Below are 25,949 nucleotides of genomic sequence, written 5' to 3' on the forward strand. Positions count from 1 at the left end.
GCCAGGTCAGCTCCCTCTGGCCCCTAACAATTTTAGTTTCCCTTCCCCGATGTAAGCCCTGTCTAAACCTTATCAGTTGATAAGGTCTTTTTTCCTATAGGAGCAAAGACCAAATTATCCCCCAGCTGGGAGTATAGGGTGGCAGAGGAGGCTAGTCCACAGGGACAGTGAGAAGGATGGTAGTGGGGAGGAAATTTGATTGCAGCAGTTTTCTCCATTGACCTCTGTCTTCAGGTTCAGTGCCTGAGGACTGCAGCTACTTCTTCCCCCATCTCCCTCCAGCATCCATTGAGTATCCAGCCTCCAGGACCCCTTACTTTCAGTGCTGATCATAATCCCAAAGGACACAGTCCTGAACATCATAATCCTGAATGTTGAAATCCTGAAACATCAAAATCCCTAACATCCTAAATTCTGGAAGATTAAAATCCTGAATTTTGAAATCCTACAAGCTGAACACTGGAGAAGGAATTAGTTTGTAGTGTGCTTGCATAATGTTAGGTGTAACTATTTACCTTATTATTGTCTTTATTTGGAAATTAAAGGAGCAGACTTGTGGACTGAACTTTAGATGTCAACTGGATCAAGGAGTAACTAGAAACCTGGTAAAGCATTATTTTGAGTGTGTCTGTGAAGGTGTTTCAAGAGGTGATGTGTGTGTGTGTGTGGGAGAGAGAGAGAGAGCCAGTTTATATCTTTTTAATTGATGCATAATAGTACACAGTTTCAGGGTACATGTGATAATTTAATACATTCATAAATTTATAAAGATCAAATCAGTGTACTTGAGATATCCATCAAGTTAAATATTTGTCTTTTCCTTATGTTAGAACCATTCAAATTCTTCTAGCTATTTTGAAATATACAATAGATTATTGTAAACTATAGTCACTCTAATGGTCTATCTAACATTAGGTCTTATTTCTTGTATCAAACCATATATTTGTCCCCATTAATGAACTTCTCTTAGTCCTCCCCTCCCTAGTCTATATCTTATAAGTGGAAAGTTTAATCTGTTTACATTCAAGGTTATTATTGATATGTGGGGGCTTGTTCCTGCCATTTTATTGATTTCTGGTTGTTTTGTATATCCTTTGTTCCTTTCTTATTATTTATCATTATAGTTTGGTGGTTTTATGTAGTGGTAACATATGAGTCCTTTGCTTCCACGTGTAGGTATCCCTTAACCATTTCTTTTAGGCCCAGTCTGTGGTGATAGATTCCATCACCTTTTCCTTATCTGGGAAAGACTTTATATTGTCCTTTATTTATGAAGGATACCTTTGCAGGGTATAGTATCATTACTTGGCAATTTTTTATTTCAGCACTTTGAATATAGCATTCCATTCTCTCTTGGCCTGTAAAGTTTCCATTGAGAAAACTACTGTTAGTCTGATGGGGATTCCCTTATAAGTGACTAGACACTTTCTTCTTGCTGTTTTTATTTATTTAATGTATTTATTTATTTATTTATTTTGAGACAGAGTGTTACTGTCTTGCCTAGGCTAGATAGAGTACTGTGGCGTCAGCCTAGCTCGCAGCAACCTCAAACTCCTGGGCTCCAGGGATCCTCCTGCCTCAGCCTCCCAGGTAGCTGGGACTATAGGCACACGCCACCATGCCCAGTTAATTTTTTTTTTTTTCTATTTTTAGTTGTTTGGCCAAATTCTTCCTATTTTTAGTAGAGACAGGGTCTTACTCTTGCTCAAGCTGGTCTCGAACTCCTGAGCTCAAGCAGTCCTCCCGCCTTGGCCTCTCAGAGTCCTAGGATTACAGGCACGAGCCACTGTACCCAGACTTCTTGCTATTTTTAGAATTCTTTTTTTTCTTTCACTTTGTACAGTTTGACTATAAGGTGATGTAGGAGATCTGTTGCTAGATTATTGTCTTCCCTTGGAGGTGTCATATTTCCTTCCTTTTTCATGTTTGTTGTGTCTCGCATTGATATATGTGCATTTGGTGTAACAGTCACTTATTTTTTTCCATAGGGGAGGATTTTTTTCCTGAAGATGTATCTATTATGTTGGTTGGGTAGGATTTGGATTTGATATGATTCTGGGTGTATGCAGTAGTATAGTCTCTGTATGATTTCTTTAGCTGTAAACAACATCAGTGGTGTCTGTGATTTCCTCAGTTGCTTAAGGTGTGGTTTTTAGTGGAGGATGTGGTGAAATTTTGCTAGGGATGGGGTCCTCAGGGGGGCTAGTCTCGGGCCCCACTGGTGGCAGCAGTGGGCTGAATGTGCCTATCCTTGGGCCTGTGTGTGGCATACACTGACACTGGTTAACACCAGTGGGTCCAGATGTACTAATTCTTGGGCCTCCAGGTGGGCTGTGTAGGTAGGTTGGTTCTCAGGCTCTTGTGCAGGCTTTCCACAACTAGGCCTCAGGAGTGGATCTTCTTTAACATTCCCATCCCTCCTCTTATGTATTTGTGATTGATCTTCAGCAGGAATTTCCTGCTCCTCCTCAGTAGTAGTGTCAGTGGAGGATGCTAGGTGCCAAATTATTTTCTGTCCCTCTCCCCAAAATGAAGATTTATGCTTCTACTTTTCCTCTAGAAATAAAGAATCTTTGCCATTGTCCTTTGAATGAGAGGGTTTCCTACTCCTCCAAGGCAGAAGAGGTTTGCTTCTACTACTCCCACAAAAGCCATGTCTGTGCCCTGGGAAAATGTTTGCTGGTTCTCTGTCAGTAACATAAGGCTTTTGCTTATAGGGAAATAGTGAGCTTTTGTGTCTATACCCACCTCAGCAGCAGCTCTAATGTATATCTTTGCCTTCCCAAGAGGTATCTCTCCAGTCTCCTGTCATTTCACCAGTCTTTCTTTTGAGCACCCCACAGAAGACCATGAAAAAGGCTTATGAATAGAAACATCCCTTGTGACTGGGACCCCCAGCTATTCCAAATAGATGTTAATGTACAATTGCCAAGAATGTAAAATTTTTTCAGCTTAGGAGGAAGTCACCTCTTCCTCTGTGTTCTGGCAAATGTGAAAATTTCATGGCCCCATCTCTTCTTTAAAAGGCTTGTCCCTCTTTAATTCAGTTTACTTAATTACTTTGCAATGTCAGTCTTATAGGCTTAAGAAAAATTATGATTTTGTAGATTATAAAGAAGCAACATAGAAGAATAGGGAAAAAATACAAAGTTATTTGTAATCAAGATAGCTACTGCTTCACAAAGAGACACAGTCACCTAACTATGTGGGAATGTCTCTGAACAGGCTGAAAAGAAATACCCTAAGAATAGTCCATGAAAAGGAGAGAGAGAGAGAATTTATCTACTAGTAATAATCTGCTTAGTGGAAGATAACAGTGTTGGCCTCTAGTGAAGAAACTTGCAACCCATCCATACAAGATACTAGTGACACCAATATAATCTGAGGTGGTTCAAAGATGTGTTCCATATGCCTTCTCTATCCCTGTTCCCCAGTATCCCACCACATAGGCAACTACTGATAATAGTATCATTCTAGAAACATTCTGTGCATTACAAAAAGATTAAAAAATACAACACATACGCACAACATACAGGTATATAATGTATATGTCTTATATATATATCTTTTTAATACAAGCATTATCTCATTGTGCTTTGTAGATTTTTTTTGTGACAACCCTGTATCAAGCAAGTCTGTTAGTGTCATTTTTCCAATAATGTGCTCACTTAGTGTCTCTGTGTCACATTTTAGTAATTCTTAAAATATTTCAAGCTCATTATGATTATTACTGGCACAAGAGTGAGCATTGACAAACTTTTAATTATTATATCTGTTATGGTGACTTGTGATCAGTGATCTTTGATGTTACTATTGTAATTGTTTTGGGACACCACAAACTGGGCCCATGTAAGACAACTAACTTAACTGATAAATGTTGTAAGGATTCTAACTGCTCCATCAATGAACCATTCCCTCACCTCTCTCCTTCTCCTCAGGCATCTCTATTTTCTGAAACATAAAAGATTGAAGTGAAGCCAGTTAATAACTTTACAATGACCTCTAAGTGTTCAAGTGAAAGGTAGACTTGCACATCTCTCACTTTCATGAAAATCTCAAAATGATTAGGCTGAGAGAGGAGAGGAAGCTGCAGAAGTCTGAAGCTAGAAGAGGTTGATTGATGAAGTTTAAGGAAAGTCATTTCTATAACATAAAGGTGCAAGGTGAAGCAATAAGTGGTTATGTATTATAGAAGCTGCAACAAGTTATCCAGAAGATCCAGCCAAGATAACTGATGAAGGTGGCTACACTAAACAGATTTCCAATGTAGGTGGATCAGCCTTATATTGCAAAAACATGTCATCTAAGCCTGTTATAGCTAGTGAGAAGTCAATACCTGCCTTCAAAGCTTCAAACACCAGGCTGAATCTCTTAGGGGCTAATGCAGCTGGTAACTTTAAATTGAAACCAATGTTTATTTACCATTCTGAAAATCCTAGGGTAAATCTACTCTGCCTGATCCTATAAATGGAAGGAACAAAGCCTAGATGACAGCACATCTGTTTACAATCTGGTTTACTGAGTATTTTAAGCCCACTGTTGAGATCTACTGCTTAGAAAAAAAAGATTCCTGTCAAAATATTACTGCTTGACAATGCACCTAGTTACCCAAGAACTCTGATGGAGATGTATAAGGAAATTAATGTTTCCATGCCTGCTAACACAATATTCATTCTGTAGCCCATGGATCAAGGAGTAATTTCCACTTTCAAGTTTTATTAATTAGGAAATACATTTTGTAAGGCTACAGCAGCCTTAGTGATTCCTCTGATGGATCTGGAGAAAGTAAACTGAAAACCTTCTGGAAAGGATTCACCATTCTAGATGCTATAAAGAACATTTGTGATTCACAGGAGGAAGCAAACCTATCAGCATTAACAGGAGTTTGGAGGAAGTTGATTCCAACCTTCATGGGTAACTTTGAGAGGTTCAAAACCTCAGTGGAGGAAGTAACTACAGATGTGGTAGAAAAAGCAAGGAACTAGGAGTAAAAGTGGAGCCCAGGCCAGGCACAGTGGCTCCCTCCTGTAACCCTGCACTTTGGGAGGCTGAGGTGGGTGGACTGCTTGAGGTTAGGAGTTCAAGACCTGCCTGAGCAAGAGCAAAAAACGTCAACTCGACAAAAAAAAAAGAGAGAGAGACAGAAAGAGAGAGACAGAAAAAGGAAGGAAGGAAGGAAGGAAGGAAGGAAGGAAGGAAGGAAGGAAGGAAGGAAGGAAGGGAGGGAGGGAGGGAGGGAGGGAGGGAGGGAGGGAGGGGAGGGGAGGGGAGGGGAGGGGAGGGGAGGGGAGGGGAGGGGAGGGGAGGGGAGGAAGGGAAGGAAATCAGCAAGGCAAATGCCTATAATCCCAGCTACTTTGGGAGGCTGAGGCAGGAAGATCACTTGAGCCCAGGAGTTTGAGGCTGCTGTGAGCTATGATGACACCACTGCACTCTAGCTGCAGCAACAGAGTGAGACCCTGTCTCACACACAAAAAAAGAGCTTACAGATGTGACTGAATGGCTGCAATCTCATAAAACCTGAAAGGATAAGAAGTTGCTTCTTATGGATAAGCAAAGAAAGTGGTTTCTTAAAATGGAATCTACTCCTGGTGAAATGCTATGAACATTGTTGAAATGACAACAAAGGATTTAAATATTACATAAACTTAGTTGATAAAGTCGCCATAAGGTTTGAGAAAATTGACTCCAATTTTGAAAAACATTCTTTGGATAAAATACTATCAAATAGTATCACATGCTACAGAGAACTCTTTCATGAAAGGAAGAGTCAATTGATGGAGCAAACTTTACTGTTATCTCATTTCAGGAAATTGCCACAGCCACGCCAACCTTGAATAGTACCCTGATCAGTGAGCAGCCATGAACGTTGAGGCAAGACCCTCCACCAGCAAAAAGATTACAACTCTCTGAAGGCACAGATGATTGTTAACATTTTTTACCAATAAATTATTTTCAATTAAAATACATTGCATTTTTAGACTTAATGCTATTGCATGCTTGGACTACAGTGTAGTGTAAGCATAACTTTTATATGTATTGGGAAACCAAAAAAACTATGTGACTCTATTGTAAATCTGCTTTAACCGTGGTGTGGTAGTCTGAAATTGAACCCACAAAATCTCCGAGATTTGCCTACATATTTTGGCTAATACCTACTATTGTGTACCTTGCTTTTTTGACTTGACATTATGTTTTTCCAATTGTTCTATATCCATACACATAAATTTACTTCATTTAAGAAATAGCTGCACAATATTCCATTATATATCATTAATAATGTTCATTATACTAATGTAGTATTAATATTATTAATATATAATATATACCATACCTTACTAATAAGTAACATTTAGGTTGTTTTAGAATTATAGGTTTAGGTTGTTAGAATTTAGGTTGTTAGAATTATACTGAAATGAATAATCCTGTACATACTTCTTTGCCTACTGTCAGTACTGTACCTGGAATATAAATCCTAGAAGAATTGCTGAATGTGTGTCTGTATTTTTAAATTTTCACAAATATTGTCAGATTGCTCTCTTAAACAATTATACCAATTTACACTTTAAAACAAGGAGAATATGTGTTTCTCTATATCCTCACCAACACAACCTCTTACTAACATTTGAATGATAGCCAATCTAATACTGAAAATTGCACTAAATCCTTTTGAAAGTTGCAGTGTCTTATTGTTTATTTGGCACTTTACCTCTACAGACAGCCTGGGGAAAGATGGTTTTGAGTGGAGAAAGAGAGACCTGGTCAGTATCCTAGCCTCATTATTGTGTGAGCTTCACTTTTTCACATGTTCCACAAATATTTATTGAGAACCTGCATTGTGACAGACAACAAAATTAGTTCTAGGGATTCAGTAGTTGACTAGATAGATATTGTTTTTCCTATCACAGAGCTTGTATAGCAAAGGAATGGTGTCACACAAGTAGTTACACAATTGTAAGTATTAAGGTATAAAGGACAGGTACAGAATGCTGTGAGCACTTACAACAGGGTAGGAGAGTGCTGACTTAGAGAAGACTTACCTGAAGAAATGACATTTGAACTGGGGCCTGAAGGATAAGTAGGACTTACTCTCTCTCACACACACACAAAATCAAGGATCTATATTTCACTGTTTAAGAAATTTGTACAATTTTCTTTATACTGGTTAAGCTCATCATGTAAGATCAGGCACGTCATAGTCCAAGGTTGATGAGCAGACTGAAGTTCAATTTCCTACACACATATAATAAATACAATTTCCTATAACAAGGAAACAGGAATCATAACTTATAGTGAAAAATTATACTATACTATACCTTTGAAGTCAAAGTAAAATGTTATGGGAAAGAGTTTTCTGCTTCTACTCAAGATGAAGTAATAGAGACCAAATTTACCCTCTCACATAAAACCACCAAAAACCCAGACAATATATAAAACAATATTTTTCACAACATGGGACATCAGCCAACAAAGGACAGTGATCTGCCATGAGACAGAAAACAAACAAAAGGAGCCCTACTTATTGCCCAGGATATAGGATTGTCAGGAAAAACCCCAGAAAAGTCTTGCAGTATCCCTGGATTGAGGAGGTGAAGTTGACAGTCCAGGGAGACCAAGGCAGTGAGAGTTTGCAGGACAGAGTACCTGAAAGGAGGGAGCTGCACACAGAACACTGGAGAGGACGGTCCTCCTTGAGTAATCTGCAGAGTACTGATCAGTGCATGTGTGTGAGAAAACCCACCCAAGGTTAGAGAAAGAAGCACCTGAAAGTATTTAGCGGGAACAGAAGCCAGGGCTTACACAGGACCAAAAAGAGTGCCCGTTCCCATACCCAGGCTGGAAAACCATAATTCACAGGGCACTGGCAATGGCACAGAGAAAGGTTTTGTCTCAATGGTGTGGAATAATTAGACTAAACAAAACTCAGGTCCCACTTGCCAGACCTTATAAGACCCAAATGGGTCAAACTATTTCTAGGTACCTTAACAGTATCCTAGAACGAAACTCAAGAATATTTATAGAATTACAAAAATATTTAGCACCCAACATAGTAAAACTCACAAAATCTGGCGTCCAATCAGAAATCACCAGATGTGCTGAGAAACAAACCATAATCCATAGAGAGGAGAAAGATCAATCGATTGAAACCACTGACAGATATTAGAATTGGCAGAAAAGGACATTAAAACAGTGAAAATAACTATTCCATATGTTCAAAAAGTTATCTAGACATGGAAGATACAAAAAAAGACCCAAATTGAACTTGTAGAGATGAAAAATACATTATGTGGGATGAAAAATAGAGTGTATGGGATTAACAGGAGATTAGGCACAAGAGAAGAATAGCGAATTTGAAGAATTAGAAACTAAGAAACATAGAAACTAAGAGACATAGAAACATAGAAACTAAGCAAAATAAAACATTGAGAGGGAAAAAAAGGCTACACTGGCTTTTTTTGCTGTCCCTTGCTCATGCTTTTGCTATTCTGCACTTTTGGACATTTGCTTTTGCTATTCTGCACTTTTGGACATTTGCATTTGCTATTATCTCTGTCCAGGATCACTCCCCCAAATATACATGTGATTTGCCCCTTTCTTCAGGTCTTTGCTCAAAAGTCTCATCAGAGAGGCCCTTCTTGACCACCCATCCCTCTTATCCTGCTTTATTTTTATTTTTCCTGAGCACCTGATAGATGCACTTACTTATTTTCTATATCCCCCAATATTAGCTTCACTAGGAGAGTCAGAGGGCAGAGATTTTGTTTTGTTCATTGTAATCCCAATGTCTAGAATTTTGCCTGGTCCATAGCAGATGCCCAAAATATTTATTCAAAGAATAAATTAATGAGTGAATATAAGACTGTGAAAGGATAGTTATACATCTAGTATACATGCCTGGATAGATGCATGATGATATATAGGAGACAATGGAAGACAGTATGAGGTGCCTGTGAAACATCCAAGTGGAAATGAATATTCATTCAAAAAATATTTACTGAGCACCTAATACATACCATGTACTGTTCTTCATACTTAAGTGTATCAGTGGAAAAAAACAAAACAAAATAAAAACCAAAGTTTCCTACTCTCAAGGAGCTTACTTTCTAGAAAAGGAGACAATAAGAACAATAAGTGAGTTACATACTAGATTGAAAGGTGATAATGCTATGGGGGAAAAAACAAGGGTAATCAGAGTCAGGGGAAATGTAGAGTGAATTGCAATTTTAATTAGGGTGGTCAGGGTATGTGGAATATCTAATTCCATTCTGGATATTCTTGCACATGTGCCTTAGAAATTATTAAGAAGTATGTTCATAGCAGACTATAATTGCAAAAATCTGAAAAAATTCAAATGTTTGTCAATAGTGAAGTGGGAAGTAAATTCATGTGATGGAATAGTCAATATAAAAGAATAAAATACCATTGTATGCATACAAATATAAAATATATAAATAAGGAAAATAAGAAAGCAAACCACCTAATTTTAAAAATGGGCAAAGGATTTGAACACTTTACCAAAGAAGACATACAGATGGCAAATAGGCTTTTAAAAGATGTTTAACATCATTAGTCATTAGGGAAATGCAAATTAAAACTACAATGAGATACCTATTTAGGATGACTAAAATACAATGACCATACCAAGTGTCAGAGAAAATGTGTAGAAACTGGAACTCATACACTGCCAGTGGAAATGTAAAATGGGACAACACTTTGGAAACCTTCATGCTGGAAACTCAGACTTGGGGGGGGGGAGGGCATTATTTGAAACCTTAAAATTTGTACCCCCATAATATGCTAAAATAAAAAAACAATGTTAAACATTTTGGTGTAAATGATTGATCCAAAGTAAAAAAAAAAAAAAAAGTTAAACATATCCCTACAATATGATCTAGTCATTCTACTCAAAGGTATTTACCCAGAGAAAAGAAAGCCTGTGTCCATACAAAGCCTTATACACAAATGTTCTCAACAGCATTATCTGTAATAGCCCCAAACAGGAAGCAACACACATATTTATCAACATATCAATGGATAAACAAATTGTGATATACCCATACAAATGGAATACTACTTGGTAATTAAAATGAAAGAACATATAACAACATGGATGAATCTCAATTATGCTGAAAGAAGCCAAACATAGTACATAATGTATAATTCCATTTATATAAAACTCTAGAAAATGCAAATTAATCTATAATGACAGAAAAGTAAATCAATGGTAACCTGGGGGGGATGGACAAAACTTTTGAGGGTGATGGATATGTGCATTATCTTGATTGTGGTCATGGTTCCACAGGTGTATACTTATGTATAATTGCACATTTTAAATGCACACAGTTTACTGTATGTCAATTAGACCCCAATGAAGCAGTTTTTTAAAAAAAACAGCTAAACCAAAAATATGTTATTTGAAATATACATACAGATGGGGAAGTTACAAAGAAACCACAAAGGAAGGATTAACTGAAAAATTCAAAACAGCAATTGCCAAGAGTGAGGGAACGGGAGGCAGGCACCAGTGGCAGAGGCACACATAGGGAGCTTGTCATATTCTGGTGCTGGTAATATTCTGTATCTGAAACTGAGTGCTGGGTGTCTTACTATCTTCCTATCTACATGCATGTTTTATACAACCTTGTGCATATGACAAATTTTACAATTTAGAAAAAAAGTCTGTGGAGAGGAACACAAAGCAATGAACGATTAGCTAAACTACACTATCATTTTTGGGCAGGGTCACCTCAAAACTTTTCAAACAAAACATCTGATGGCTGGTATTAAACTCTTTCATGGATAATCTGTACCACTGGTTTGAAAATGGCAAATTCTTCATCTGTTGGAGACAGATGAGTTATCAATTTCAAACAAGAGAATGGAACGATCAAACAGAAATGCTATTGTTTACTCCCTTACCTTGTTATATTTTTGTGCTTGTGAAGAAAATAATCAACTCCACTCACAACCACTTTGAGGTGTAGGGGGATGGGGTAATTAATATTTAGATAGTATCTACCGCTAAAATAATCTTCCTTACATACTTTTTCTTCAGAATATTAGCTTCTCCCTTCAAAGCACTGATATAGTCTTATTTTCTTCTGTTTTTGTTTTACTTGGTTACTGTCTTTATCAAATGATTAAAATATAAGCTACAGTAAATAGGCTTTGGTTGTCTCCACCTCACTTTTTCTAACACAAAATTTTGCTATAATGAAAACTTCTGGACTATGGACTGAGCCCACAGTAAGCAGGGAACTCAGGCTCCGTACATAATTTCAGAGACAAACAATTTTAGGTTTCATCTGGGAAAGAAAAGAGCTGTGCTCCAGGCTTCGTTCTTGCCAACTACGCAGCTATTTTGGAAGGGCTGCACATCTCGTCTGCAACTTCATCAGTAAGTTTCTAATCAAGAGATCTTCAAGGAATGTGGTGCCTACTTCAATTTCTACAGCAGCCGCCCCAAAATACACGCTTCGTTTTTTTGTGTGTGATTTTTGCATGTCAGCTTTTGCCTCAGCCCTGACTTCCCTTCAGTCTTTTGTTTTGAATAATAACCTAGCATAAAGCCACTACCTTATCTAAAGTTTGTATAGTTCTCATCCTGAAGTCGTGGAGGTGTCCCAGTGGTCACTGACTTGAGGAAGAAAACACTAACAAACACTAAAGAAAACGTGCTAAATCTCCTAAATAAGCGTGTAGAAGGTACTCCCCTTCACCTAGCCCGGAGCAGTACAACCGCAGCTACAACCGGGGAAAAAACAGTCACGCCCCGCCGCGGGCCGCTCGACCCGGTCTTTAATAAGCTCGCCGCCGCCTTCCCGCCTCCCCCGGGGCGCGCACTTCCGGCCGCGAGAGCGCTCGGGAGCGCGCCCCGCGAGCCTCGACCAACCAGCAGCTCCGCTCGGCCGGCGCGAGCGCGCGCGCACGTTGTGCGCAGGTTCGAATCTCCGCCGCTTCGCGGTTGCTCCCCAACGCCCAGGCCGCACCTCGGCGGCCGCGAGGGCAGTGTGCGCCGGCTGCGCCCAAGCCCGGCCGGGCCGCCCCGCCCCCTCGGCCTTCTCCGTCAGCTTGTCGAAGCCTCGCTGGACGTGGGCCTCGCCCTCGCGCGCTCCGCCCTCGCCCTCCACACCCGTCACTATCGGCGCTCGGTCTCCCGCGCCGGGCGGGCGGGAGCCCGAGCCTCCGGGCCCATGGCCAAGCGGCGTGCGGCCGAGCCGGTGACGTTCCACGTGCCTTGGAAGCGGCTCCTGCTCTGCGACTGCACCGAGGAGCCGCCGCCGTCTTCGCCGCTCTGGATCCGGCCGCCGGGGGCCTCGCATCCTGGGCAGCCTCTCGACTTCCCGGAGCTGCACCGAAAGCGCAAAATCGAGGCTGGGGCCATGGCAGAGCCTTCGGCTTCGCCCAACAAACGCCGTGACAGCGGGGACAGCAGCGCCCCAGGCGGCGAAGAGTCCGAGCGCCGCGGCCTCGAAACGGGCGAGCCGCCGCTGCCGCAGCCGCCCCTTCAGCCCCGCGGGCCGGGGGAGGAGCACCGGGGCGCCCAGCCCCCGAGGGGCGGTGGCGACGACGGGGCGGGGCGCGCAGGGCCCCCGAGCGGAGACTGGGGGGCCGCCCGGCGCCAGGTAGGGACTGGAGCGGGCAGGCGGGGTGAGGGGGCCAGGGGGCTCGTCTTTCCCGGGTCACACACTGCGCCCGGGAAGGAACAGGTAGTCCCACTCGTGACTGTGTTCGTTAAGGCCCCTCCCAAGGCGAAGAGCCGGCGTCACCGCTCTGGGCATGGACGCCGTCACCCCCCGCCCTGTTCCCTAGGCAACACTCGAGGGAGTCGGGCGGGCAAAAAGCACTTCCCGGGTCCAGAGGGAAACGGACGGTGTCCGCGTGGGGGGAGGTGGCCTTGCCGCCTGGGCGCGGGCACTTTGTGACAGGGAAGCTGGAGCGTGAGTCGTGACCGTCCGTAGAGCCTGGTAAAGACGTTGACGGTGATCAGAGAAAGGTTCAGCCCAACGACAAACATCAGGAAAAGGTGTAGCGTGCCTTCCTTGGTTTAACGGTGATTGTTCTAGAATAGGTGATGGATTCTTTAGAGGGCGACTACTGTGGTAGCCGTCAGTTAATTGGACGTAGTGTAGGCGGTGACAGCTCTTTGGGCAGAGAGGAAGGACTGCCATTTCTTGGGAGAAGCTTTTTAAACTTTGTGTTAAATCTGATGGTTGTTGAGAATTAATTAGGGCCCTAAGGTAGAACATACATGAGAATCGCTGGGAGCAAGCAGATCCTACTTCTCTGAAAGTGAGCCTGGCTCTGCACCTTGAGAATCCTGAGAAGATCTAGGTTTGTCTAGATTCGCTTAAATATCTGCTGTTTCGTGTGACAGCTACTAGTCATGTGAGACTGCTGAACATTTAAAATGTAACTAGTCCGAATTGAGATGTTTTGTAAGTGTAAAATGCACTCTAGGTTTCATAGGTTTAGTAAGAAAAAAAAAGGAAGATAAAATAGCTCTTGCTTACATGTGAAATAATTTGGATATATTGGATTGAATAAAATAGAATTAATTTCACAGGTTTCTTTTACGTTTTTAATATGGCTACTAGAAGTTACGCTTGTGGCTCACCTGTATTTATTGGACAGCTTTGGTCTAGACTTAGGAATTCAGACTGCTTTTTCACAGTTGCAGAAAGACTCACCCCCAGGGGGTTTGGGGAGTGGAAGAACTAAGTTAAGGGCTCAGAATTCACCAAACTCTCTTCAACTACTACAGCATAGTGTTCACCCAACATTTTTCTATTCAGTATTTTATGACATTTTATCAGATGCCTTTCCAAGAAAAAAATTGACGTTTCTGTAGCATGATGAATTTTCAAGTGAAAAAGCCAATAAAATAATGCAAGTTTTATAGTTGAGAACGATTCCCCCCCACCCCCACCCCTGTGGTTGTCAGAAATTATCTTTCAGGTATCTTTTTAGATTTAATCATTTGGGATGAAATTATTACATTGTAAATATTTCTACCCCTGGATGGTTTGGTTTTTTTTTGGAATTTAGAAAACAACCTTATTTTAGACTTTTTTTCTTCAGATTGCTTTTAGATATTCAAAATCAGCTCACTCAGATAGCCATCCAAAACTGTTGGATTTGGAAATAGGGACTGTGTAGTGAAAACTTTTTGAAAGTTTGTCACACTTTTTTTTGTATCCCACCCAGATGCTTGTCTTTCCTACCAGAATACATTGACTATAGTATGCCACACAGTTAATAAGAGGAAAATAAGGAAATGAGAGGTTGATAGAAGAATGGTAGTTCTTCAGTAGACTGCCACAAAGACACCTGCTTTAAAATCTCTTAGACCTACCTGTATCTTCCCCAATAGTAGTGACTGTAGATCTAGCAGTTCTCTGTTTCCTGAAGTTGTGGCAAGTACACGGCAGGGAAAAAGTTTGTCTACAGGGGTCCCTTCAGCAAGACTAGTCTTTTTTCTTTGATGAAAGCCCAATAACTACATGTTCCTTCTTTTTGTTAGGTTTGTTCCTGGAGCTGCTGCTCTTCAGCAAACCTAAGTGAAGGACGTGCTCTCTCCAGTTTTCTGTCTTTCCTTCCTGCCTCCAAAGACACAGGCTTTTTGTTTTAAGGGTTTTACAGCTAATTTCCAAGGGAAAACTAGATATAACGAAAACAGAGAGAAATAAAAAGCTTTTACAGTTCAGTGCAGGAAATGCCTGGTTTCTGTTGTGCTCAGAATAGGGCTTAAGTTTCTTCCCTCACCTTTGAAACCTCTTTTAGGAAATACTACTTCAAATACTTTCTTTCTACATTGAGAATGGAATCTAGGCAGAATAATGGTACATTTTTTCTGTCCTGGAATTTCAGAATACTTCCTAAGTTGTTTCAGATTTTTTTTTTTTTTTTTACTGGAGAACTAAAGTAAAATCAGTTATTCATTACATATTCATGTAGTTTTTTTTGCTAGTGTTACTTTATGCATGTTCATTGCTCTGCCAGTGGTGCCTCTTGGTGTTCCATATTTTTAACAGAAAGTCAGTGAAAATGTTGTTTTTCTAAGGAGAAAGTGATTCATAATTCATAGGCTTATTGAAACATAATACCTACCAGTACTTGGCAATTACTATGCTAAGCCGTAATTCTTTTTTTTAAAACCTTAATTCTTGGAATGGTTCTCCATTTTACTGATGAGGTCAAGATCAGACTTAGTGGGTGGTAGTTATCTTGCAAACCCAGGTTTGTCTGGTGGCAGAATTTGTGCCCTTAGCTACTAGGTTATACTAACATTAAAGGACCTTTTTTTGATCCAGCTTTTATGAGTAGATAATTTGAACAACAGATTTTCCAAAAGGCAAAGAGAACTAGAACCTTGATTTTAACTCCATCTTGTTATTAAAGTGAAATTTTTCTTGGTATCCTTTGACTTACTACATCTTTATCCCAATATTAAGAAATTCCTGAAAGACTCTTGATTCTCTAAGCCTTAGAATGTAAAACAATTCTTCCCGATGACACGTTTTTACAGACTTGTGTTCTCCAGTACAGTAACCATTAAACCACATGTGGCTATTGAGCATTGAAAAGTGAGTAGTCTAAATAGTGCTGAAAGTATAAAATACATGCCATATTTTGAAAACTTAGAGGGTATGACCCAGAAGAATGTATAATATTAATTTTTTAAATACTACATGTTGAAACAATATTTTGGGTATATTAGGTCAAATAAGATATTACGGTTAATTTCACCTATTGTATTGTGGTTACTAGAAAAATTTAAATTACATATGTGCTTTCCATTATATTTCTGTTGGTGCTGCTATAGCAAGTATGAACTTAAAATAAGAACACAACATAGAATAGATGGAGATATCAACCTGGGAAAGGTGTTAATGTTCAGAATTGTCACCTTAGAAGCCTATATGTGATTTCAGTGTCGTTTCCTTTGCACAAAGTATTTTAGGGATGCTTGTAAAATTCTTTGCCAATTTTTCAACTTCATTGGAAAATCAGCTTCATTTCATAGTTACCTGAAATAATTTTGTAGCCATTCAGAGTAAGCTGCTGAATTTTTAAGGAGTCAGCATTCATTTGGATTTATAAAGTTTTGATATATTGATTTAAAAGTTAGTCATGTCATGCATGAAGTGGTCTCTTAAATAAAATGATCAGTTTAAGGTTTTCTTGCTATTCACCATGTTCATGTCCTAATACTTTTTGGAGGGTCTTCAAAAAAAGACCAAATATACATTATAAGGGGCATGTAAGTATGTATTTTTAAAATTCTTATTTTCCCAATTGAAAGATAAAAAAAAATGTTGAGACCATTTTCACATATTTTCTTTGGGTTAAAAATGTGAGAGATGGAAGTGTGGTGGCTCATGCCAATAATTCTAGCACTTTGGGAGGGTGACGTGGAGGATTACTTGAGGCCAGGAGTTCAAAGCTGCAGTGAGCTATGATCTGGCCACTGCACACCAGCCTGCCTGACAGAGTGAGAACCCAGTATTCTCTCTCTCTCACACTCTTTTTTTTTTTAGCTAGTCAAATTTGGCAGTGGGGGATTGTATATCAACTTTAGTGACACTAATGTTAATAAGTTCTGATAATCCACTAACATCAGACCAGCTAAGACCCTGTCTCTTAAAAAAAATTTTTAATTTAATCTACCAGCAAATACTTTCACAAATCTATAAATATTAAAATACACAGATTTAATTGAATACACAAAATACTTTGATGAGGCAAAAATGTTTATTTGTTAAAAATGCAAAGTAAAAGCTTGAAAAATCTTATGAATTTGCTATTAAAACAGAATTGTTTCCTGAAAAATTTAACTTTTTCTAAGCCACTGATGTACTTTCATCTCTCTCTTTTTTTATTCTGTAAAGCACAATGAAGAATTTTGGCAGTATAATACCTTCCAGTACTGGAGGAATCCTTTACCACCTATTGATCTGGCAGACATTGAAGATGCAACTGGAGACAACTTGACAGAAGCAACACTTGAGGGCAAGAATGAAGTGGCTGAGATTGACATGGAGTCCTGACATAAGGAACTGAATAAGTGGGATTCATTGAATTTGAGGAAACATCTCTAAGTGAATTCATGTATTCTTAAGGAAAAAGTTATTTTCCATACTAGACGTGATATCATTTCCAAACCTGAAAAATGAGGAAAGGTTGTTTTGACAATAAATATTTGCATTTACTACTGAACCTCCCAATAGGGATTTGTCAAGGATATAGTGCAGTTGTTGGGGAAGTATTTTATGTATGCATTCTTAAGGAAAAAAAGCTTTGTTTAGACTCTAAATTTGAAGATAGTGACCTTATGAAAAGAAATTCTGGCAGTTTTAGAAATAGGTAGGAAACACTCAACTATTCCTCCCGTCTGCACCAAAAAGTTTATTTGTGGTACATGAAATAAATAATTGTTTTATAATAGCTGTTACTAATAAAATACTTTCTAATACATTTTATTGACTCTTAGTTGAACAAAGCTGACTTGAACATCTATGCAAATTTAAAATGTGAGGGATTCTTTCTGAAAGCTAGTGTTGCTTTACTTAAAAGAGCTTTCTAAATGTAAAGTAGGGAGAATTTCAATTTGGATAGCATGTTTGCATAATTTCCAATATCGGATGCTTGTTAAGGTCTACTATGGGCAATCCAAAATGGATAAAGAACAATGAGAAATGAGTCAGTGCCTGACCCCTTCTCCTTTCCCACGATAAGAGGAAAGAAATTCTTGGCTTTGAATTGCTTTGAAGGTGTGGTTTTTATTGCTATTCTTCTAGACCTGTAGTTCTCAACACTGATAGCACTTTAAAAATCTTTGCCTGGGACCCACTCTTGAGAGATTCTCATTTAATTGTTCTGAGGTGGGCCTTGATATAACTATTTTTTTAAGCACCAATCCTCTTTTTCTTCATTCCTCTAATGTGCAGACAGGTTTGAGAACCACTAGACTAATGGTAGTTTTTTCCTATTTAAAGGAGATAACTAATTTGAGCTGAAACAACGCTCTTAATTAGCTTTGGTTTTTGCTCTGTTGATATCTTTGTTACTACTAAATTATTGTGTTGTTATTACTATTTCATTGTTAAAGAAATAAAGTAAGTAATTTGTGTTTGAGTTATGTATCAGTGACTAAGTTAATTAACTTTTGTACTGCATCCAGAATTTTGGCTTTGTAATTGGGTAACTCCTCCTTGCTTGTGTTTTTTTTGTTGTTGTTGATGACATTAGATCCCAAACTCAAGAAAGATGGTAAGTGCCAATGAGAGAGAGAGAGAAAACTTGATGTTTTGTGTGTACTGCAGGATTTAAGAATGGGTTGACATTAATAAGACAAATTGTATAATGTGGTCAGACACAGTTCAAAGTCTTGTACTGCCACTTCCTACCTATGTAACCTTAAGCAAGTTATTTTTCATCTTCAAGCCTCAGATTTTTCACCTGTAAAATGAGAAATAATAAATAGTATCTACCTCAGACTGTTTATTGTCAAGCAGTGTTCTAAGTACTTTACATATATCATCTTGTTTAATTCTCGTAATCTTAAGGTAGATTGAAAGAACCTACCTTATTCGTTAGAATAAACATGCTTCCTATAGTTCTACTTCATTCTACTTTAACTGTTATTAGAAGTTGCAGGAAAGGAATTGGAATTCAAACTTTCAGTTTATGATATTTTCAATTTATGATGGGTTTATGACAACATAACCCCATAATAAGTTGAATGTACTGAATCCATACTGCTTTCACACCATGGTAAAGTTAAAAAATTGTTATTCAAGCCATCATAAGTCAGGGACTCTGTGTGTGTGTGTGTGTGTGTGTGTGTGTAGAGAGAGATTTGAAATAATTCTGTCTTTTAAGAAATGTTGCTTAGGGCTAACATAGTGGCTCATGCCTATAATCCCATCACTTTGGGAGGCCAGGAGTTTGAGACTGGCCTGGGCAACATAGTGAAACCATCTTAAAAAAATTTTGTTTAATAAGTAAACCTCAGGTAACTTGGCAAAATTTCATTATGGATAAATTGAGATAAGGTGTAGGTTTAAAAAGTTTTATAACTCTTACCTATTACCCCAGTACAATTATGAAAATCAGGAAATTAACATTGGTATAATTTTAATATGCAATTAGGAGGATATGGAAAGAATGACTTCAGACCACTATTTTACAGGCTATATGTCAGAAACAAAAAAGATGAAATCTATAGACAATTCAACTTTCACAATTGTCCTACTAACATTCTTTTTCTAAGAAGCCCACGATCCCATTCAGGGTCATGATATTAATATTTAGTAGTTGTATCTCCTCAGTCTTTTTAAAAGAAATTCCTCAGAATTCTTTGACTTTCATGACCTTAATACTTTTTGAAGAGTACTGGTAGGGTATTTTGTAGTTGGCCCTCAGTTTTGGTTGATGTTTCTCATAATTATGTATTCTTGGTAAGAACTTGATGGAAGTGCTGTTGGATCCTTCCCAGTATATCATACCAGCAGGCACAAGATGTCATCTTGTCTCATCAGTAATCATAACTGATTTCCGGGTTCAGGTGGTATCTGCCAGTTTCTCTATTATAAAGTTACTGTCTTCTCTTGTATTTAATACCTTCTGGGAAGATACTTTGTGACTAAGTGAATATCCCATTTCTTATATTCTGCCTACAAATTTTAGAATATGTTGATTCTTGTCTGAAATACTGCTCTGGTATATGTCAAATGGTAATATTCTATTTCTATCACGCTTTCAACATTTATTGGAATTCTGTAAAGGAAGAGCTTTCCTTTCACTCCCATTTCTTTAACAAGTTCTTTATTAAGATCAGTATGGACTAGTGGGTGTATATTTTAGTCTATGAGTTATTCATTACTATCATTTTGTTGCACAAATAATCCCAGATTTAGGCATTGGGAGTCCTTCAAGTTGCCCCTTCCTCCCTCTAATATATATTGTATTATTTATTGTGCAAATACTGGTTCACGTTGGCAGTGCACTTTAGCATTTACATGATTCATGAATGGAAGCCAGTGTTGGCTGTGCAACACTGTGTCATTCACTAAACAATTTGAGCTTTGGTATCCTCAGAAAATGGGGGTACTAACGTCTCAGAAAAGTAGGATGGGGATGAAATAATATAATGGCTGAAGGAAACTCATAGTGGACACCATTTCAGGTCCCTCTCCCTTTATAGTACTTGGAATGTGTGCTTTCACTATCTGCTAGGTAGATAGATGATTGATAGATCACTATCAGTGATCTCTGACAATACCTGAGGCTGCCTGAGACAAACACTCTGATTAAGGTCACTTTTAAACAATTCTAGTGATTGGATTCTCTTGAGTCCTCGAATCTAAATAATATTCTAGCGATTTATAGGCATTGATTGTTGTATGTGGTGTCCTGGTTTTGTTTTGTTTGGAGACAGGGTCTCACTGTGTCCCCCTAGTTAGAATTCAGTGGCATCATCATAGCTCACTGCAACCTCAAACTCCTGAGCTCAAGTGATCCCCCTGCCTCAGCCTCCCAAGTAACTGGGACTACAGGCATGTGCCACCATGCCTGGCTAATTTTTATAGAGACAGGGTCTCACTGTTGGTCAGGCTGGTCCTTTTGATACAACCCTGTGGTGACAGAATTCTAATATGGCCTTGTGATTCCTAGCCCCTGGTATAACATCCAACTGTTTGATCAAATGCTAACTCAGGTACTGTGAAGCATTTCATAGATAATTAAAGTCCCAAACCAGTTGTTAAGATAGGGATATTATCTAGTTGGGCCAGATAATCACATGAACCCTTTCAGTAATGGAGGAGAGGTCAGAGAGATGCAAAGTGTGGGACGGATTCCATGTGAGAGTAATTCCCCGGCTGACTTTGCAGATGGAAGGCTGAGGTGGAAGGATTCCTTGAGGTCTGGAATTCAAGAGTAGCCTGGGCAACATAGTGAAACCCCATCTCTAAAAAAAGAAAAAATAGTCGAGCATGGTGGTGCACACCTGCAGTCCTAGCTACTCGGGAGGTTGAGGCAGGAGGATTGCTTTGCGTAAGCCCAGGAATTGGAGGCTGCAGGAATTGGAGCTATATGCATACCCCTGCATTCCAGTCTGGGTGATAGAGTGAAACTCTGTCTCTAAAGTAAAGGAAATTTTAGAAGAAGAAATACAATGTATAAAAGATTCGATAGATGCGCTAAGTAGCAGAATGGAGAATACAGAGGAAAGAATCAGCAAACTAGAAGAGAAATCAATAGAGATCATTGAGTTTGAAAAGTAGAACAAGATTTTAAAAATGGACAGAGCTTCAGCAACCTGTGGGACAATATCAAAATGTGCAATATTCACGTCATTGGTGTCCGAGATATTACAAGCAGTTTTATTTCTATAAGTTTGAGAATTTAGATAAAGCAAATTTTTTTAAAGGCATAAACTACCAAGGTTCCTTCAAGAAAAATTAGATAATGTGATTATCCTATATCTATTAAGGAAACTAAATTAATAGCTTAAAACCTCCTAACAATAAAACTCCATACTCATATGGTTTCACTATAGAGTTCTACCAAACATTGAAGGAAGAAACAATGTGATCTCCTTCAGAAAAATAAAAGAGGAGGAAAGACTAGTTTCCTTAGTTTATTTTATAAATAAACTTTATTTGGAGTTTATTTAGAAATAAACTTTCTATTTTATGAAGCCAGCATTACTTTAATATCAAAACCAGACAAGTATATTATTAATACAAGAAAAAAACCCCACCAAACTACAGATCAGTACCCCTCATGAACATGAACACAAAAGTCTTCTGCAGAATATTGACAAATCTAACAATATGTTAAAATGATAATAGATGAAAAGACATATATTCCTCTCTTACCTACTAGCATAAGTTTGATAGATGTAAATGTTATTCTTTTTTCTTTATAATAAGGTAAATGTTATTCTTTTTTCTTTATAATAAGCTAATTCTGTTCTTTTGTTTGCCTCTTTTGTTTTGGTTTTTAGTCCAAGATAGAGTGATATTGTAGTCATTATTATTCCTGAACATTTTACTTGAATGTTTCCACAGCTTTCTGAGTCTTTTGAACACTTGAAATTTTTAAAAATAGTGTTGCTCTCCATATCAATAGCTCAATATTTTTAATCAACTGTTTAAAATATGTTGGCTTGCCCTTTAGATGAAAGGTGGTAATTATCAGAATTATGGAGGGCATTATTACATAATTCTTTAATGCTTATTAAAATGTGGAGACAATATTTTTATTTTTATTAATGTGATAGGTTTTCTAACTTGAGCTTGTAAAACTGCAGGTGCTAAAGTGTGGGTGTGTTCAATGGTGTTAACAGCATTCCAGCCCTAAACTTTATAGGAATCATTTGTTTATTGTGTTCCATTGTTGAACAAGCAGCTGTAAAGTCTAGCTGGCAAAGTTGCTAACCTAGTACATAACTCTCTACCTCTACATAACTATATCGATTAATTTTTAAAATAATGAATACTTCATTTCTGATTATATAAAGAGTATTGCCCATTTTGGAAATTTATGAAGATACAAAAAGATGTAGAAAAAACCTAAAATCTTGTTTCCCAGAACCAACCACAGTTAATCTATTGTTATACACATACATTTGAATTCATCATTTTTTTATTAATTTAATCAAAGTAATACATGGTCATGGCTAAACATGTTTAACTTTTTCCAAATTCACATAATTTTTAGAACACTCTTGTTTTAACATACTTTTGTGACCTTTTGGTGGGCTTAAAATCCCCAAATATTTTCAAATATAATGGCTTTGCTTTACTTAATCAAAAGAAGCATACTTGTAAAAGTTTAAGCTCTACAGATAAATGCAAAGAAGAATTTAAAAAATGACAGTGCTGTTAACTTAGAAGTAATATTTAATAACACTAGATGAGCATCACGTCTAGCCCCTTTTGATGGATAGGGGGTTGGATGGATGGAAATATACAGATGGATGGAGAAAAGGTAGATAGAAACAGTTTCATCAAATGACATCATTCTATTAATATACGTGCCTCTGGTAATGAAAGTTATTACATACAATTTTACTAGAATTAGAATTACATACAATTTAATAGAAGAAAAGAAATTGAAGAAAAGTAGAAGAAATTGCTAAATTTCAGATGAATGTTTCTCTTGTTTAAAAAACCTTTATTTTCTAGAGCAGTTCTAGGTTCACAGCAAAACTGAGGAAGGTACAGAGATTTCCCATATCTGCCCTTCCCGACACATGCATTACCTTCCCCATTTTCAACATCAGAGATAAATGTTTCTTCACCACTAGATATTTGTGTTGATAAAAGATTATTTGAAAGTTAAAAAGGAAAGATCATGAAGAATACTGCACGATCTAGATATTTCAATTTTAGATCATATTGACTGATTTCCTTTAGTAAAAGACAAGGAAATTAACATTCTTATACTTTTTTCTATTTCCCTTCTCCCTCTAATTTTTTGTTACTTACTTTTACTTTGTCAATTTTAAAGCATTTACATTCTCTCTAATCATAATTCCTATATTTAGTCTTAGTCATACATTTAAATGGATTAAATGCTTGTTAACATATTTTTACCATATTCATTCTGGAGAATTTTATTTTTATTTATTTATTTAGTTTTTTGAGACAGAGTCTCCCTTTGTTGCCTGGGCTAGAGTGAGTGCCGTGGCATCAGCCTAGCAGCTCACAGCAACCTCAAACTCCTGGGCTCAAGTGATCCTCCTGCCTCAGCCTCCCAAGTAGCTGGGACTACAGGCATGTGCCATGATTCCTGGCTAATGTTTTCTATATTTTTAGTTGTCCAACTAATTTCTTTCTATTCTTTTGTACAGACAGGGTCTCACTCTTGCTCAGGCTGGTCTCAAACTCTTGAGCTCAAATTATCCACCTGCCTTGGCCTCCCAGAGTGCTAGGATTACAGGCATGAGCCACCATGCCTGGCCGAGAATTTTCTTTTAAATTCATCTCTTGGTTGGCTGATTTCATTGCTATGTAGTTTTTTAAAGGTTCATTTTTGTATGTATTGCTCTGCTTGTTTAGGGTTCAACTCTTCAAGCTGATTATTTTGTTTTGTAGCTCTATATCCCTAAATAATGTTTTTATTGTTATTTCTTCATTAGCTTTGGAGATTATGTTTTGAAACCTCTCCATGGAAGCTGAGATTTTAGCTCTCTTCTGCCACCCCTACCACACACATATACATTCCTATTTCCCCATATCAATATATTGTAATCTTGGCCAGTTCAACATTCAGGATTTTTAGTATTATGACTATCTATATGCTATTCACAGGAGAGTATGTACTATACTGTGATTCCTTATCTGCACACACTATGATTATTCTTTTCATGGAATGAATAATTGGTTTTTATTGCTTGCTTAGTATTCCATGTATTTACCAGGATTTTGAACCCAAACTCTCCCTAATTTGTAAATTACTTTCAATATGTTCTAGATATTTCATCATTTACAATTCATTGAAGAAAATTACACCACATTCTCCAGGCTTGCTCAGTTCTGTCTAGTTACTCCCCCGGGTCTGCTGCACAGTGCTTGTTTTGGCCTCTCTTTTCACTGTTATCCTGTGGACTGTCTTCACTTATCCTCATATTGGACTCCCTGTTCCCCAAAAACCATACTGCCTTATTCTCGGTTGATTCCTTTATTTTTGTGAAACCAATCCTCCTGTTGCTCTTAAGAAGGTGAGCATGGGAGGAAAATTTGGGCATTTTGAATACCTGAAAATATTTTTATTTAATCTCACATTTTATAGCCTACCTGAATTTGTTTTCTAGATTGGGAAAAATTTGCCCTCAAAATTTTAACACCATTGGATGATTGCCTCCTAGCTTGCAATATTGCTGTTGACATAGCCAGTGCTCTTCTGACTCTTCAGTTTTTGTATGGCATTTTTCTCTTGAAAGTTTATAGGAGCTTTTATTTGTTGCCACTGTTCTAGAATTTCACAACAGTTTGAATCCTTTTCATCCATTGTGCTGGGTGTTCAATAGGCTCATTCAGTCTGGGAATTTAGGCTCATGCATTCTGGAAAATTTTGTTGAGTCAATTTTTTTTTTTACAATACCCTTGACTCTGTTTTTTTCTCTTCTATCTTAAAACTCTTGGGCTGGTTTCCTAATTTTCTTAGTTTTTCCATCCTATTTTTCATATCATTGTCTTTCATCTTACTTGCTGAAAGATTTTTTTTTTTTTTGCTTATTAAAGTCTTTATTTCAGTTGAAGATAGAAAACAATATACTTTTGTGATCTGATTAGGCAAATTATGTCAATCTACAATAGTTTACAGTAATTCCTTTTATATGTTTCATATTTTCTTTTCAGATATCTTATATATAAGGAATAAAGCTAATCATTTATGAAGTTTAACAATAAGAAGATATTCTCCAAAACAATCTCAAGTGTGTTCCTAGATATAAAGCTCATAATTGCCAAGAAACTTATATTAAGGGCAGGAACCCAAGTCATTAAACAAAAATAAGAGCATATTTGTAAAAAAGTGCTATAGAAGGTGCACAAAAAACATGCACTTACACATACTTTCTAAAAGGATGTAAACTGTACTCTTAGGCACTGTCATCTCTTCAAATTTCCTTTACCAACAATATATGGCATAACTCTTAATGTCTAGATGTTACTGTAGGAAGATGACTAAGGCAACCACGTGCAGAGAGCATGTGTGTAATTCACAGAAAACAAAGGCAGCATTCCAAAAGTAAAGGTTTGCAATGATAGTTTTGATACCTGAAAGGTTTGGAGTGTCATCTTGTCATTCACATATGAAAATCTAGGTATGCCACTAGAGTCAAGCCACAATGGCACCTGATACGCAGACTCTTTACCTTTAAACATGACTTTAAATTTCTGAATGGCAGACATTTCATTTCTATGCTGTTT

General features: G+C 37.9%; 1 protein-coding gene and 1 long non-coding RNA gene across 2 annotated transcripts in view; one reads left to right on the forward strand and one right to left on the reverse strand.

Moving 5' to 3' along the window:
• LOC142874272 (uncharacterized) overlaps positions 1-12,325 on the reverse strand; it is a 30,623-nt gene extending 18,298 nt beyond the window's left edge. Inside the window, exon 1 of the long non-coding RNA XR_012922081.1 lies at positions 12,238-12,325. This is a non-coding gene — a long non-coding RNA (uncharacterized LOC142874272). The remainder of the gene's footprint in view (positions 1-12,237) is intronic.
• Positions 11,710-18,498, forward strand: C12H9orf40 (chromosome 12 C9orf40 homolog). Its single transcript, XM_012759812.3, has 2 exons — positions 11,710-12,626; positions 16,893-18,498. The coding sequence occupies exons 1-2, from the start codon at positions 12,195-12,197 to the stop codon at positions 17,049-17,051; spliced, it is 591 nt and encodes a 196-aa protein (XP_012615266.1). The 5' UTR covers positions 11,710-12,194; the 3' UTR covers positions 17,052-18,498.
• The last annotated feature ends 7,451 nt before the right edge of the window (positions 18,499-25,949 follow it).

This window comes from Microcebus murinus, chromosome 12, assembly GCF_040939455.1.
Source record: "Microcebus murinus isolate Inina chromosome 12, M.murinus_Inina_mat1.0, whole genome shotgun sequence".
Lineage (NCBI taxonomy): Eukaryota > Metazoa > Chordata > Mammalia > Primates > Cheirogaleidae > Microcebus > Microcebus murinus.

Bases quoted from the DNA above. Each gene is read 5' to 3' on its own strand.
- C12H9orf40 (XM_012759812.3), top strand. From the start codon at position 12,195: ATGGCCAAGCGGCGTGCGGCCGAGCCGGTGACGTTCCACGTGCCTTGG. The intron at 12,627-16,892 runs GTAGGGACTGGA...TATTCTGTAAAG, and splicing joins GGGGGGCCGCCCGGCGCCAG to CACAATGAAGAATTTTGGCA.